The sequence below is a fragment of the Pelodiscus sinensis genome, chromosome 1 (assembly GCF_049634645.1).
Source record: "Pelodiscus sinensis isolate JC-2024 chromosome 1, ASM4963464v1, whole genome shotgun sequence".
Lineage (NCBI taxonomy): Eukaryota > Metazoa > Chordata > Testudines > Trionychidae > Pelodiscus > Pelodiscus sinensis.
Genome location: NC_134711.1, coordinates 113,883,642 through 113,900,661, shown reverse-complemented (window position 1 = coordinate 113,900,661; position 17,020 = coordinate 113,883,642). Strand labels below are relative to the sequence as shown.

The following is a 17,020-nucleotide window of genomic DNA, read 5'->3' as shown; positions in this document are numbered from 1 at the left end:
TCACCCCCCAGACAGCAGTAGTTAACTCCAAGCAGGGGGGTGAGGGGTGGCACTGCGGGACCAACCCGGCAGCACCCCAGCTGCTCTGCTCTGCAGCTTCCCCAAGGCCGCCACTCATCAGTTTTAGCAGCGGCAGATTTGGGGAGCAGCGCGGAGCAGAGCAGCTGGGGTGCTGCCGGGTTGGTCCTGCAGCACCGCCCTTCACCCCCCCTGCTTGGCGCCCAGCAGCACCCCAGCTGCTCTGCTCTGCAGCTTCCCCAAGTCCACTGCTCGTCATTTTCAGCTGCGGCAGCGACGGACTTGGGGAAGCTGCGGAGCAGAACAGCTGGAGTGCTGCCAGGTTGGTCCCGCAGCACCACCCCTCACCCTCGTGCTTGGTGATAACTTCTGCAGTCTGGGGGGTGGGGAGCTTGCTCCCTTCCCGGAAACTCTCGGCGGTGGTGCGGGGCTTTCCCCGCCTTCCTGCAAAACAGCGAAGGGTTCGCCTTTCGCCTCGCCATTCCCCACCCACCCTCCGGACACAGTGCAGGTCCCAGTAGACCTGTCACAGCCCCCCGCCGGAGTACCTCCCGATACTCCAGCATATCTGATAATCCAGCACCACCTAGGTCCCAAAGGTGCCGGATTATCAGAAGTCTACTGTACTTGGTCCTGCCATGAGGACAGGGAACTGGACTCGATGACCTCTCAAGGTCCCTTCCATTCCTAGTATTCTATGATTCAACTAAATCTTATACAAATTAAAAACCTTGCACTGCTGAGACTTTCTGTGAATGTGTGTATTCCCTGGAGACCTTTAGATCTAGAAATCAATTATTACAACAAATACATCTCTGTAATTTTCATTTGTAACAAGTAAAATAATCTTAACTTTAATATAAGATATCAGTTGGAAAACTTGTACATTGAAGAACTTGTATATATTCGTCAGGTAAATGGGATGAAAATATTTTACTGTAGAAGCTGGAATATTTTATAGCATGCAATTTTCCTTTAAGTATGAGAGAAGCATCTCATATACCATCTTCCGGATAGGGGCATGAGACCTGCTAAAGGGTTTGCCATATGCCATGCAGTGCTGTAAGGTGCGCTCTCATTTTGTATAAAGTTTACATTCTGCTGTGTTCTACCACATGGTATTGCAAATCTGAACCAGGAAATGCAAAATAGAATATTTTTCAGAAACGTAGACAGCTACACTTCCAAGCTAATATAATCAATACATTGTTTCCTAATGCCTCAGGACTCCAATAAGCATACCATGTTGCTGAGTGCTTTATAAATGCCTACAAAGGCAGACAGAAGTGTCAACAATTACTTAGATGGATACTGAATATTGGATTATGAAATTAAGCTTTATTGCTTTTCTTTTTTATATTTATAAATAATTGAGACAGGAGATAAAAAAACCAATTATTTCCTCACAATTTTAGATTTTTTTTTAAGATGAAAACTACTTGTGGTTTTAAAGCATTATCATTTCAAAATTGCTCTGCAGGCTTGGTCATACATCGAGTATTGAAGCAGCTTTGTGCTAATGCATGAAAATTAGAAAATGAAACCTACCAGTTTAGGAACACGGTCTGGACTGAATGAAGGTAAGAAAGTAAACAAGCAATATAAATGGTGAAAAGGACTTCTGATTTTTTTACTACACTTTTTGTTGTAATAATCTAAAAGGTTATTAGGAAGAAAATAAGGGTATGTCTACACTAGCCCCCTAGTTCAATCTAGGGAAGCTAATGAGGGTGACTGAAATAGCAAATGAAGTGTGGGATTTAAATATCCCGGGCTTCATTAGCATGTTCCTGGCTGGTCACCATTTTAGAAATTGACTAGCCTGAAGTAACTGCCCATGTCTACACGCAGCAGTGAAATGGGATTCCAAATTAAATCCCTAGATCGAATTAGCTGTTAAACCTCATTCCAGGAGGAATCACAGCTAATTCGATTTAGGGCTTTAATTCGGAATCGCGTTTCACTGCCGCGTGTAGACGCGGGCAGTTACTTCGGGCTAGTCAATTTCTAAAATGGTGACCGGCTGGGAACATGCTAATGAAGCACGGGATAATTAAATCCTGTGCTTCATTTGCAATTTCAGTCGCTCTCATTAGCCTCCCTAGAGCAAACTAGGGGGCTAGTGTAGACATACACTAAGGTATTATCCTCTCTCATATATGTGTGCGTATTTATATGTATAAACACACAAACTCCATGAGAAGAACTGTGACGAGGATGCCCAGGTGCCCCGCACGACAGCCATGCTGTCCCCAGAGTTCTGGGGAGAAGCGGTAGCGCCGGCCCGGACCTGGCTCTGCCGCACATGCTCCACTGTGGCCAGCGACCGGCGGGAGGATGCTCTGGCACCCCGCCCACCAAACACACTGTCCTTGGCAGTTGGGACAGAAGCAGTGGCGGCACCTCTGGCCGGCACAGGACGCACAAGTGACCCAGCGGCTGGGGCCGCCTGCAGGTGCCAACATGCCAAGGAGCCGGAAGGGGGAGGAGCCAAGGATGGTGGCACAGCCCACCCTTACGTCAGATACGGCATCAGCAGGACTCTTAAAAAAAATGCCTGTGACACAGGAAGGGGTCGTGAGGCGGAGCAGTCAAGAGCGACTGTGGGAGGAGGAAAGTAGGAAGTGGCCCAGGGTGCAGCTGTTGGAAGCTCATGGGTTGGTGTGTTACAGGTCTCAACCCCACCAACCGGACCAGTGACCTGAATCCTGGTCCTTAGGGCTCTGGGCCAGGGCTCGGAGAGAGGTGGGCCCAAGCCCCCCACCTTCCCACGCTGCTTGCTGGCCGTGAAGGCCTTAGACACCTTACAGCATTGCAGGAGACTGCTGCCGTATTAGACTCATCCAACGGGTCAGTGGCCTCACCACCAGTGAGGACACCTGGGCACGCCCGGGAGGGTGTTGGGAGAGCGGGCAGAAAAAGGATCTTCCCCAGAGAGCCCCCGCTCACACGGCTGCAAGAACATTATTAATATTGCAAAGTCAAACACTCAAAAGTTAGGAAATGGCAGAATTAAGGGTGTAACCCAGTGGTCTCCAACCTTTTTACATCCAAGATCACTTTTTAAATCTCCGAACAGGCGAAGATCTACTGCGCCGCCCCTTCCTTTAAGCCCTGCCCTCTCTATTCTCCTCCTGTCCATCACTTGCTATCCCCAGCCCTTACTTACACACTCTGATAAACAGTTTATTTTTAAATTATGCGATGTATAAAATTAAAATCAGGTGTTTATAGTTATGAAATAAATGGTCTGTTTTTTATTCATGCTATTTAAATCTAAAATGAAGCATTTATAATTATACATTTTGTGGGGACAGAGTTCTGCGGCTGGGGGCAGGGGAGAGGGAACAAGGTGCTGGGAGGGCAGAGGACAGGGTTCTGCAGCAGGGGACAGAGTGCCAGTAGGGACAGGAATAGGGACAGAGTTCTGTAGCTGGGGACAGAGGAGTGGGAACAGAGTTTGGAGAGTGGGGACAGGGGAGTGGGGACAGAGTTCTGTGGCTGGGGAGTGGGGTGCCAGTGGAGGCAGAGAGTCCCCTGTATCTGCCTCCTCCCAGGATTCCCCCACCCCCAGAGGGAAACCAGCGCGTGCCTGCCCTGGGGCCAGCCCCCCGGCACAGGGAAGCCCCACATGTGCACCTGCCCCGGGGGCCGACTCCCCCCTGGCGCAGAGAAGCCCTGCGCGAGCCTGCCCCGGGGTCAGGCCGACCCCCACGGCGCAGGAAAACCCCACACGCGCCTCCCCTGGGGACGACCCCCCTGGCGCAGGGAAACCCTGCGCGCCTCCCCCGGGGCTGACTCCCCCCTCCTGTGCAGTGCAGGGAGCCGATACTCCCTCCCACAGTACATCGGCAGAGCAGCTAGTGCTACTTCCAGAATCGCCAGAAGTGGCACTAAGCTGTGGGACTTCTGTCCATCCCCGGGAAGCCTACACTACCTCCATTTTCACTGGAGGTAGGTAGTGGGACTTCTCGGGGGTGGGAGGGAAATGCGGCGGGGTGGACAGGACGCTTTGCGATCGACCTGTTGGTGACCATGGAGTGTAACCTATATGTATACATTGATATTTTTACAGATGTGCATTGATACTCTAAGTGTGTGGTCATGTAAGTAAAGAGTTTATTACAATGCACTTACACAAAAGTGTCAAATTAAGGTTGCACAAGCAATTAGTTATGACATTTCAATATTTTGAAGACGTGAATTTGCAACCAGAATAATGTAGTGTGGCAGGGTAACCCCACTCCTGGGCCCCAGTACCCTGCTCAGTCCTTTAATGGGCAGTCTCCGTACTGTATTACCAGCCCTTGGATGGGTTTAAGCTCTGGTCCCTCAGCTACCAAGTGCATTGGGGTCAGTGCCCCAGGGACAGCCTGGGCTGCCAAAACAGTCCTTTCCAGCTCTCAGCTGGGTTGTCAGGCTGCCCAGAAAAGGTGAGCCTAAAACCCGTTTGGAGCTCTTCACTGTGCTATCTCTGGCAATGTTGCTGTTATCTTTCTTCGTCTCCTCTCATGCCACTTCCTCTCTCCCCTCCCTGCAAGGAGGGTTTCCTTTTAAAGGATCTATGGCAGCCTCAGGTGAAATGAGCTGGCCCTGATTAATTAACAGCAGCCCTATCTCCTTTGCTCCTGATTGACCAGTGCTCTTGCTGCCTTAGAGCTGCCTTTCTCCCTCTTAGTTATAGTCCTCCAGCCTGACCCTGTCACAGTAGGTATTGTGCTTAATTTTTAGGTGTTTCAAAAGAACAAACTGAAAACCCCCCACAAAATTCTACCATATGGTATTTCAACAGCAGGATTGGAACTCCCAAAGCCAGACCTTTACCACTTGTGCTAATTAAGTAGCAGCAGCAGATGGTCTTCCTCTCCGTGGAAGCACTAGATGGGAATGGGCAACACACCTTGCCAATGGGTTTCACAGCTATTTACTGACAGCTGAGGAACGGTGACAGTCAGATGTTTTGGGTTCCAGTCCAGACTCAGAGGCTACATCTAGACTGCAGGCCTTTTTCGACAGAGGCTTTGTTGACAGTATGTTTCAAAAAAGCCTCTGTTGAAAAAGAGCATCTAGATTACATTATGTGGATCAAAAAATCGATCTGCTTTTTCAAAAAAGAGCATCCAGACTGCCGGACGCTCTGTCGGAAAAAAAAAAAAGGCACCCGGAAGTGCTTCTGGCAGAGCATGGGGGCAGCCTTTATTTCCAGGTGCTGCTGAATGCCCTTTGCAGAGACATGCTTAAAGGGACCCCCCCTGGACAGCCATTGCTCTGCTCCTGCTTCTGGCTTGCCTACCTCCTAGAGGGAAAGCAAAGCTGCTGCAGTGCTTGCTCTGTTTGCCCTGCTTCCTTGGACACCACAGCAGTTTATTTCCTGGTTTTTTTTTTCTGCTTTTCACTCTTTTTAGCCATGGAGCCTGAGCTGCCCCTGGGCAGGCAATGGCCCCACGCTGCCATGCTGCATCTTCATGACTCTGTCATGAAGCTCCTGCCCCATAAGGACCCGGACCGCACCAAGGAGACCCTCCTCTGGGATGCAGGAGCTCTGTCCTTACCCCCAAACTTTTTTGGGGACAGGCAAATTTGGAGGCATGAGACGAATTTGGACTGGTGGGATAAGCTCATCATGCAGCTCTGGGACGACGACCACTGGCTCTGCAACTTCTGGATGCGGAAGGCCACATTCCTGGAGCTGTGTGCCTGGCTCGCCCCTGCTCTGCAACACCAGGACACCCACCTGCGGTCCACCCCCCCCCCCTGCAGAAATGGGTCACAATCGCCCTGTGGAAGCTGGCCACCCATGATAGCTACCGCTCAGTGGGACACCAGTTTGGCGTGGGGAGGTCACTGTCAGGGCCGTCTTGATGGAGGTAAGTCACTTTCGGGGGACAGGCCCTGCTGAGTGTGGGGGTTGAGAAAGGGAGACTGCCAGGCAAGGGCAAGAGGGAGTGGGGGATGGAGTGGCACTTGGAGGCCGCACCTTGGCCACCCCTGCACTGATGCGGGCAAGGGGGGGGTGCCGCATCCTGACAAGGGGAGGGATGGGGCGGGGAGGGTTCTCCTCCCAAGAGCTTAGGTAACCTAACTCCCTGGTTTCTGTCTGCCTATTTGTCTTATGCTACAGGTGGTGAGGGCCATCCATGTGGAGCTGTTGAAGAGGATCGTCCGTCTCGGGGATCTAGACAACATCATTGCCGGGTTTGCCGCCCTTGGCTTCCCAAACTGCAGAGGAGCCCTCGATGGGGGACACATCGCAATCCGCGCACCGCTGCATCAAGCAGCCCATTTTATAAACAGGAAGGGCTACTAGTCCATTATGCTGTAGGCGTTGGTTGACCACCGGGGACATTTTATGGACATTTGTGTCGGGTGGTCGGGCCGGGCACATGATGCTCGCATATTCCGCAACTCCTATCTGTACTGCAGGTTGCAGGCAGGAACATTTTCGCCTCAGCGGCACCTCGCACTTTTTTTTTTTTTTTTTTTTTTTAGAAAAAAACCCCTGTAATCTAGACCCACCCAGAGAGACTCAAGAGGACACATCCCCTTCTGTCCATTCCTCCCCCAAACTTGACCCATTCTGTCCCATTCTCTCAACCCTGACTCCTCATTCTTATCCCACTCTCCTCAACTGGACAGTGCTAATTAAACCTGGGCACAAAAATGGTTTTTCCAGCCATCCTACGCTCTGCCTCTCTGGGTTCCAGTCCCTAAGCCCTGCAGTTATACAACCAATCAGTATCCAGATTGTAGTTTGCAGATAAATTTGCATTTCTCTCTTATGCCAGCTACTTTCTTTCTCCACTCCACTGTGCCACTGTTAACAGATGTCAGCATTCCAGTTCTGGCGCACAGCTTGGACTGTGCTAGGGAATTATGTATGTTGTTCTTCTGGTGTTATTTCCAAATTTTCAGTGAAAAACATTACATGGTTGCAATTACATTGCAGGTATGTCCTAATAAGTATGGGCAGGATACGATACACATCTTTAGAGGAGCACTATTGCTGGGTGCTGTAAAGCTCTGATGTTTCAGGTACACTCAAAATTGCTATCAAATTATTTTGTTTTTCACATTACCTGATGTGTTCATATATATAAAATATAAAACCACACACTAAGTAATCTGAAAAGCAAAATAACCTGACAATTTTTAGGTGCACCTGCCCTATATGTACACAGTGTATAAATATGCCTGCCACATTGATAACACTGCATTTAGCTTTTCTCTAATCACCATCAATGTTCCTACATCGTTTCCCTGACTGGAATGCTGTGCAGAGACATTAAGAGTTCAACTAAAATCTGGACTTTCTCCCAAGGAGGGCTAATAAGGGAAGTCAATGATGAGAATCGAGTGCAGGAAAGGAGGGACCAGTTTTTTACCCTTTGCCTTGGGAAAATGTGTGTTTTTTCAGACTACTTTGTAATCAACCTTCCTTGAAATTAGAGGTAAACTAAGAGCATAAAATCTTATTCTGCACTCTACCCTCCTTTCATTAAAGAGCTCTTTGATGCTTTCTAAATTGGTTTTTAAGGAAAAGTTTCAGGGAGGCCCTATGAGTCCATGCTTGATGCATGTATTGGGATGCAAGACTGGCACCAAATTTACTTGTGAAATGTAGCGTGAATGTGCTTCCAATTTATGAAAGTTTTCCTTTTCTACTGCTTAAACGATTAACTTATTATTAGTCTGCCTGGAGTCAAGCTTTCAAAATAGGGAAGATAGTCAGCAAAGGGAGAGACATGCCAAAAGAACGAGATGCATCTATTAAAATACACACTTAGCTGGCTTGTGAGTAGCTGATGTTAAAGAATATAGCAGAGAGAGTTGTATTCTTTGTTCTGGACATTGGGGCTTGATCCAGAGTGGCCCAGAGCATCTATAATGCTTCCTAAATTCCATGAGATGTACACATTTCCTAGGATCAAGACAACTGGGTGTTATTTCCTGTAATTCCTCTTACTTCCTCTTATTCTTTGAAAAAAGTAAGCTTAGTGCTCAGGAAATAATCCTTTAACCTTTTTTTTTGAGAAGGCCATGCCCTACAGATAATTGAGCTATGTTAGCACAAGGCTTTCAAAAGTGTCTAGAGATTTTTGGATACCCAGCCTGTGTTTCAGAAAATGCTGAGCACTCACCTGCAGCAAACCAGGTCCCCGAAGAGGTCTCAAATTGGGCACTCCAAAACTACATCAACCAAAAATTGAAGCATCTAAAATTACTGGTGACTTCTGAAAATCTTGAGTCATCGGTTTTTGGATGTGATGTAGAAATTTATCCAGAGAGAGCAGCCAACTCATTTCATATACATAAGCCACTGAACAATCAAATTGTAATGATGCCCAGTTACCATCATACTGGACTACATTAGAAATAGCAACCAGAGATCAAAGACCCCATTATCAAGCCCTGAGCCTTTCAGTCCTTGTGGAACAAGATTGTAATTAAACGAAAAATACTTATTAGTGGCTCACATGATAAAACACACACTGAGATAAGAAGCATGTTTATAGAGACATCTCACCTTTTATTTGCAAATGCTCTCCTTTTATGGTTTAATCTCTAGTCAAAAAAAATTAGAACATTTTGTTGCTCTGAGAAATGGGGAGCAGAGGGTAAAAACTACCAGAGCCCAGCATAACGCAGATCAGAGAAATTCAAACAGCTTAGTCAATGTACCAACAATCCAAACTGATTGAAGGTCAGAATGGGAATGTGAAGCCAAGTTAATAATTCAAACACTGCTGCTACTTCACTGGCAATTAATAGGTTAAAAACTAGACACCACAATCCCACCTAGCTGAATCTCCCTGCTCTACAGAAGTTTAACCATCTGTGAAACTGGTTCTTTAAAAATGGATGTTTAGAGAGCAGTGTACTCCCCCTAAGCTCCAAGGACTTCTCACCCAATTTACCTTAAACACATAGACAACATGTTAGGGGCATTAATTAAATACAGAATACAAGAATAAAGGAAAGACGACTTCTGTTGAGATCTCTCATCTCTTTTGTTAATATGTTTGTAAATAATAGACCGGAGTAAGCACATTTCCTGTGATGGTGTGTAATTAAGGGAACCTTCTAAGGATAAGGACTTCCTAAGGACAAGTATTCACTCTCGGCCAGCCATTTCACAGGCTGCATTGGAGGAGTCAGGTTTATGTTATCTCCTCACACTCTCATGCCAAGCTCCAGAGCTGGACAGAGTGAGTGGAGTGCACATTGCATCTTGTAAGGGTGTGCTGCAGTTGGAAGGTGTGATTGTGCCACCTGTAGGGGTGCCTGAGCAAGCTTTGCTCTAGCTATGTAAAAGTTTGCTTTAGAAACAATAACATGGGCACAGTAGCAGGGGCTATGACATGGCTGAGTATGCACCTGAGTATGCATAATCATGTAATGGCGCTCTTTCGAAAAACTGCTATTTTGAAATAGAAACCGGAGTCTAGATGCGGATCTTTCGAAAAACTTGAGGTTTACAGGATCTTTCAAAAAAGTGCCCCATTTTTTAAAGAACCGTGTCTAGACTGCCATTGCAATTTTGAAATAGCGCTTTTTCGAAAGAGCGCCATTACGTGATTATGCAAATGAAGCACGGGATATTTAAATCCCAGCTTCATTTGCACTTTCAAAGTGCTTCATTTACATCCCTCTGCCGACAGAGGGATGTACTCTAGGCATAGCCTAGGAGAGTGGAAAAGTACTGGAATGGGTTACCTAGGGAGGTGATGCAATCTCTATCCCTAGAGATTTTTAAGTCTTGGCTTGACAAAGCCCTGACTGGGATGATTTAGTTGGGATTGGTCCTGCTTTGGGCAGAGGGCTAGACTTGATGACCTCCTGAGGTCACTTCCAGCCCTATGATTCTAACATTAGAAGCCAGTTCTCAATTTCCCCCTCAAGTTTGGGATGTTTCTATTACAGAAAGAGCAGCCAGTGGCAATGATCAGATCCAGATGCACACTTTAATGTTCAGCATGGTTCAGCCCCATCTCCATTTATGTCTATACAGCAGTGTTAAGATGTAAAGTGCTATCAGTGCTAGGTATCTGACTGATCATCTATAACTAGGAAATGAATGAACCCATAATATAAAATGAAACATGCTTTTCATTATCCTGAAAATAGCTAACTTTTCAGCCAAGAAGGTGGGGTCAGTGCATTCAACTGAAGGTCAGTGCAAGAGTTCCACTTACATCTTCACTTTGACACAGAGACAAAGCTGAAAGCAGACAGCCAATGAAGCAAAGCTTGGTATTGTACTGAGCAACTCAGAGTGCTGAATTAATCAGAAGACTAGGAGTCTGTTGACTGTTATTTTCTTACTTTGTTAATTTTCTCTTACCTGAAAGTCAAAAGCCCAAGTGCTTCCAAAGGGTTAGAAAAGCTCCATTCTCTCAATACCATGTACATTTCTGATATGCTCTTTCGATCCCAACCGGGGGCACTGCCTAGTACCAAAGGGAGGGAACTGTTTTCATTATTGCAGCTGGAACGATAAAACCATAAAAATCTTCTCTCTTGCACCGACAACCTGGAAATGAAGATTAGAAATTCAGTTTGAAATTAAAACCAGCTAGATAGAGCCTTGTGTAACAGCAAACTCTTTTAAAGAGGGGGCACTGCTTTCTGGCTATGTATTTGTTCTCCTTGGAATGGGATATCATTTTTTTCTGCACCAGGTCTTATAAAGAAGTGATATATATAATCTGGATCTGTCAGCCTTGGGACATGTAAATATGAACTCTCAAAGGAGATGCAGAGACCGATATTTCACTTTGCCAACCTCCCTCTCTCCCTCCCATCCCTTTTCTCTGCTGTTGTTTTTCAGAGTGTGCAATTTTTGCCAAAGAAATTGCTAGCATATCCGCTGCCTACTCTATAGCATCTCTAATTAACTGTGGTGACAACTACTGATTATAAACACAGCTAGCCAACTTTCACATTCCTGCGCCCCACCACTAATCAACTCAGGTGACAGTATCCATATAAATTCAAGGATATGAGACTTTTAAAAGGCATTCACTCACACACATATCCCTGGTACTTGTACAGGGTGAGCAAAAGAGGATAGGATAGGAAAGATCTTTTCAAAGACCAGTCTGGCCTGCTATGCCTCATTGTGTTTGTCTGCAGAATAGGTGCAGTGCTGTCTACTTCATAGAGATGGGCAAAGGTCATTAATAAAATGCCTTGGCTTCCCCAACATTGCAAAAATCAACAAGCCAATGAAAAGGACACCAGGGTTAATGTATACCATACATTCTTCAAAGCACCAACAATACATATACCTTTTCCTGGACAATCAAATAAACACACTCATTAAATCTCTGGGTTAAGTATCATCACAAACAGAAAAACTTTACCAAGATCAAACTGCTAACGTAAACAGGCACTCCTAGTTTAAACTCAAGCTCTAAAACAAGCCTTAAAATGTACAATAAATACAAATAGACAAAGTTCATAATTAACATTATACATATCACTAAGGCTCTGCAATAGCATATTTAGGTGTCACACTGGATCAGACCCATGATTGGACAGTAACTAGCATCAGAGGTTTCAGAAGAAGGTGCAAAAAAATCCTTGCTGTAGGTAGCAATGGGATAACCTGCATTTGGGGAAATTTTCTCTTAACTCTCAATAGCTGCAATCAAGCCCAGAAACATGAGTGTTTATCTCAATTTCAAAACACTTCCCCCCACCCGATGATTACTATAACAACAACTTTTCATAGCCAAATAAACAGGCTATCCCTATCTGAATCCTGCAAAGGTTTTGGCTGTGGTAGCATCTCAGGGCAATGAGTTCCACAGTTAATTGTGCATTATGTGGAAATAAAGGTTTCCTTCTATCAATTTTGAATTTCCTAGGCATTTGGAATAGATGTTGTCAGTACAAACAACAAACTTGGAGTTCAGCAGTTGTAAGAAAGAAAATTTTCTTTCCTTAGCTCAGAAGAGTGAGAGGAGAATAAATTCATAAATGTATGAGCTGCTCACATATTATAGTGACAGTGGCCCTACAAAGAGGCATCTTATATACTGTCATTTTTTAATAATAGTAGTTTTAAGCAAACCATTATAATAAACAAAAAGTATATTTTAAGCTTCAGAAACAAGTAGTGGCAGCATGATCCATGATCTCCTTTCTGCAGCTCAACAGTTCACAGAGTGCTTACAATAACTGCAACCAGAAGTCAGTGTGTGTGTGTGTGTGTGTGTGTGTGTGTGTGTGTGTGTGTGTATGTACAGTAGACTTCCAATATTCTGGCACCCTTGGGACCCAGGGGGTGCCGGATTATCGGATATGCCGGAGTATTGGGAGGTAATCCGGTGGGGTGCTGTGTTGGGTCTCCTGGGACCTGCACTGTGTGTGTGGGGGGGGGGGAGGGGTGTCGGTGGGGAATGGCGCGGCGAGGGACGAACCTTCCATTGTGTTGTGGGGAAGGGGTGGAAGCCACACACAGCCAGCTTGCAAGTGGCGGCGGCGGTGAGGAGGTGAGAGACAGGCAGCTGTTTAAGGCGGGCGGGGGATGTCGGCGGGGAATTGTGAGGCGAGGGGCGAACCCTCCACCATGTTGCGGGGAGGGGGTGGAAGCCCCATGCAGCCAACTTGCAAGCAGCGGTGGCAGAGAGGGGGCGAGAGGCAGGCATCTGTTTAAGGCGGGCGGGCATTGGCGGGGAATGCTGTCTGCCTCTCTCCCCCTCTCCACTGCTGCCGGTTACAAGCTGGCTGCGCGGGGCTTCCACTGCCTCCCCGCAACACAGCGGAGGGTTTGCCCCTCGCCATGCCGTGCTGTACCCCGCCTCCCTCTCACCACCTCTCCGCCGCTGCCTCTGGGCAGCTCCAATTGTCCGGCTGGCTGGAGCAGTTCCAGGTTCCAGTTGGTGCCAGACTATCAGGAGTGCCGGATCACTGGATGCCAGACAATTGGAGTTTTACTGTATATAGATAAAGCTTTAACTTTTTGATGGTCTGTCATATGCTCCTTTACACTCGGACAGCATTCAGTGAGACAGTACAATTAACACATTGCATGATGACTTTAGAGATTTTTCTAGTTTCCCAACCTCATCTCCTGAACCTGACAGCCTGTTCAGATTAAATCAGCTAAAGCTTAAAAATGGCTAGATAAAAGACCAATGTTATCTTATATATCAACCATTCCTCTTTAAGTGACAGGGCAGTCTTCTCTTTCCAATCTTGTTTTGCAGGGTTACTGTCTTGTTTAATGGCTGTCTTTAAAGATTTGATCGGGGTAAAAGTTTTAGATTTATCTATAGTAATAAAAGTTTATAACTTAAAAAAATGTTTAGCCTGGGTGACAATAGTACTTTGCACATATCTCACTTGATTGCCCTCTATGACAAGGTAACAGGCTCTGGACATGGGGAAGTCTGGATGTGATATATCTTGACTTTAGCAAGACTTTTGATATGGTCTCCCACAGTATTCTTGCCAGCAAGTTAAGCAAGTATGGATTGGAGAAATGGACTGTAAGGTGGACAGAAAGATGGCTAGATTGTGGAGCTCAATGGGTAGTGATCAATGGCTCGATGTCTGGCTGGTGCTCGGTTTCAAGTGGAGTGCCTCAAGGATTGGTACTGGGGCCAGTTTTGTTCAACATCTTTATTAATTACCTGGATGGGGGGATAAATTGCACCCTCAGCAAGTTCACAGATGCCACTAAGCTAGAGGGAGTGGTAGATACATTGGAAGGTAGGGATCAGGGCCAGAGTGACCTACACAAATTGGAGGATTAGGCCAGAAGAAATCTGGTGAAGTTTTACAAGGACAAGTGCAGAGTCCTGAACACGGGACGGAAGAATCCCAAAAACTGATATAGGCTGGGAACTGACTGGCTAAATAGCAGTTTGGCAGAAAAGGACGTGGAGATTACAGTGGATGAGAAGCTGGATGAGTCAACAGTGTGCTCCTGTAGCCAAGAAGGCATTAGGTTGCATTAGGAGGAACATTACCAGTAGATCTGGAGAAGTGATTATTCCCCTTTATTCCACACTGGTAAGGCCACACCTGGAGTATTGCATCCAATTCTGGGACCACCATTACAGAAAGGATGTGGATACATTGGGAGATAGTCCAGCGGAGGGCAACCAAAATGATTTGGGGGCTGGAGCACATGATTTACAAGAAGAGGCTGAGGGATTTGGGCTTATTTAGTCTACAGAAGAGTAAAATGAGAGGGGATTTGATAGCAGCCTTCAACTGCCTGAAGAGAGGTTCCAAAGAGGATGGAGAGAGGCTGTTCTCAGTAGTGACAGAGGGCAGAATGAGGAACAATGGTCTCAAATTGCTATGGGGGAGGTCTAGGTTGGATATGAGTAAAAACTATTTCATTAGGAGAGTGGTGAAGCACTGGAATGTGTTATGTAGGGAGGTGGTGGAATCTCCATCCCTAGAAGTTTTTAAGGCCCATCTTGACAAAGCCCCAGCTGGGATGATTTAGTTGGGGTTGGTCCTGCATTGGGAGGGCGTTGGACTCGACCTTCTGCGGATTCTTCCAGCCCTAGGATTCTATGATAGCATCCAAGGACTGTTGGGCTGATGAAAGGGATTTCTTAATGGAACACAAAAAACCCAGCTAACAGCTTTAAAAATTTTAGTACAGGTTATTTAAAAAAATGCAAATGAAGCTACATGATGTGTATGGTGTATCTGAAAAAGAGGGAGATATGGGCCATTTCAAATGATCCTTCTGATCCCATCCCGAGTTTTCATGATCTCATTTGTAAAACTTATCAAATGAATGACCCTTCCAGAAGCTGACACCCCTGAACACAATGTAGCTTTGTTTTTCTACTAACTCAGAAATAATAATTGCCTCCTGAATCACCAAGGCAACTTCTCACAGCAACTATGTTTTCTATAAGAGGCTCTCATCCAGTTACTGACCAGCCCCAATCCCACTGAACAGCCATCAGTGGCGGAAGACAAAGAAACTTAAATCACATCCCATTTCATTAGAAATAAGAGGAGATAACATTAAATATGCTAGCAGTTGATTGGTGCCAATAGAAATTTCTCTCTTAAAAAGTACCTTCTCCACCCCCAAAAAATATAATTAACAGAGAAAACCTCCTTCTTTACATGTGCACAATAGAGCATTATTGGGACATTTAAAAAAAACTTACATTATTTATTCTATTACTATAACATTTTTAGCCTGTGGTGAAGGATTACTGAACAAATGTTAGTGACTTGTACAATGCCAGCCTGCAAGCATTGATATCACTAACACTGCAGTTCTTGCTATAATTGTTATTTTAGACAGTACATAATGATACTTGATAATATAACCTACATATGTCTAGGGTTACTAATCTGACTCAGTAGATAATAGAGCTTGTTTTGTTTTAGTTTTTATATGCCTGCTGTGAAAGCTAAATTCTGCATAATCGTTTCCTTGTTTACTGAGGAACATGATACAGATTGCCTTTCTAATGCTTATGTGTCATTTGGTGAGTACAATGGCTCAAAGAGTATGGGTTTATCATTATTATCGACTGCTGCTGGTTTTCATCCAGCCCAATTTTTTAAATTGCTAATACTATTACTATTGGAAAGTATAAAGCTTGAGACAAATGTTTGTGCTTGAAATCAGCAGTTTGCTTTTAGTGACAAGGAAACCTGAAAAAAAAAAAAAAAAAAAAAAAGAATAGGGACAAAGTGTTCTAATCTATAGAATGGTATTGTCAGCTTGAGGGGCTTGTTTTAGCTTCATTGCCATCTTTTCCTCTCATCTAGACATATTACCTAACCAAATGAATGAAATCAGGCTACACAGAGAGGACATTTAGCTTTTAAAGAATTGAGAACACTGAAGAGTGATTCATGGCATTGTGTACAGCATACCAGAGGTAAGAAGGAAGACTTTGGTCCACTTACAGCAACAGAGAATGTTTCCGTGAGAGTCTTGAAATATACTTCAGGCATTCTTTAGCTGGCTCTACAAGGTCTTCTCTTGTCTCTTCTGGCTCAGGTTTAAAAAACTCCAAATTAGTTTCTGGAAAGTCAATCTTAAAAAAAAAAAAAATGCCTTATGTGGAAATGTGTATAAAAGGTTTTTCAGATATCTGCACATGACTGTTAGTGAATGGCATCCTAAATATGCAGAGGAAATGTGAAAAATAAGGGGAAAGCGAGATAAGATAACTGCAAAAGTATGCCCATTATATGAATGAATTTTGCTCAATGCTTAGGGTGATAATCCTGGTCCCACTCAGAGTCAATGAGAGTTTTGCTTTTGAAATTCATGCGGCCAGAATTTCAACCATTGTATATGAGTCTCATTAGGTCTTCATGGGACTCCAGATTAAAGGCTTCTCCTGTCCTGTTTGTAACTAGAGATGGGCCTGCAGTACAAAATTTCAATCTAGATTAGCATTTTTCTAGGACAACACGGGGGAGGATGGTTTCCGAGTCTGCATTTCCATTTGGCTTGTAAGAGACGTGGACCAAGCTGCAAAGTTCAGGTCTGGATAATATTAATTTCTTCAAAATTTGGAGGTCTTCACATAGATGGAAGATGACAATGGTCAGCACAAGCTTATTTTTATCTTTATCAAGTTACGGGGAAAATTTTTTTTAAAAGGGGTTTTTTTTGGGAGGGGAAGGGGGTTCTATTCAATTTGAATCAACATCATTCCCAAGCTTTGGTATCTATCTTGGTTTTGCAAGAGTAGGCTGGAACATTCAGTACAGCAGTCTGTTTCTGGTACTTCCTTGTTTCTGATTGGCCTGTTAAGTTTAATTAAATAATGTATTAAAATGGGGAGAGGAAGCTCAAAAGGGTTTTGTTTTTTTAATGGTGGAATAGATAAAATTCAGTTTTTGAATCCAGTTCAATTTGCCTAATGTAAAATTTACACCATAATGTATTAAGAGATATACACAGCAGGACCAGAAAAGGAGTCTCTCTAACGAATATGTATATGTGTACCCACTTTCACACAGTTAACCAAAAACCACACCAACAAACTGG

General features: G+C 44.9%; 1 protein-coding gene across 2 annotated transcripts in view; it reads right to left on the bottom strand.

The window, feature by feature from the left end:
- Window positions 1-17,020, bottom strand: part of PIK3C2G (phosphatidylinositol-4-phosphate 3-kinase catalytic subunit type 2 gamma) — a 383,327-nt gene that overhangs the window by 194,793 nt on the left and 171,514 nt on the right. The window contains exons 16-18 of one of the 2 annotated variants that reach the window (XM_075897745.1): window positions 15,925-16,055; window positions 10,361-10,549; window positions 7,799-7,936 (exon numbers count right to left, since the gene is read on the bottom strand). In XM_075897745.1, coding sequence (XP_075753860.1) covers window positions 7,799-7,936; window positions 10,361-10,549; window positions 15,925-16,055 — 458 coding nt within the window. The remainder of the gene's footprint in view (window positions 1-7,798; window positions 7,937-10,360; window positions 10,550-15,924; window positions 16,056-17,020) is intronic. The other variant, XM_075897746.1, reaches the window with a different exon arrangement.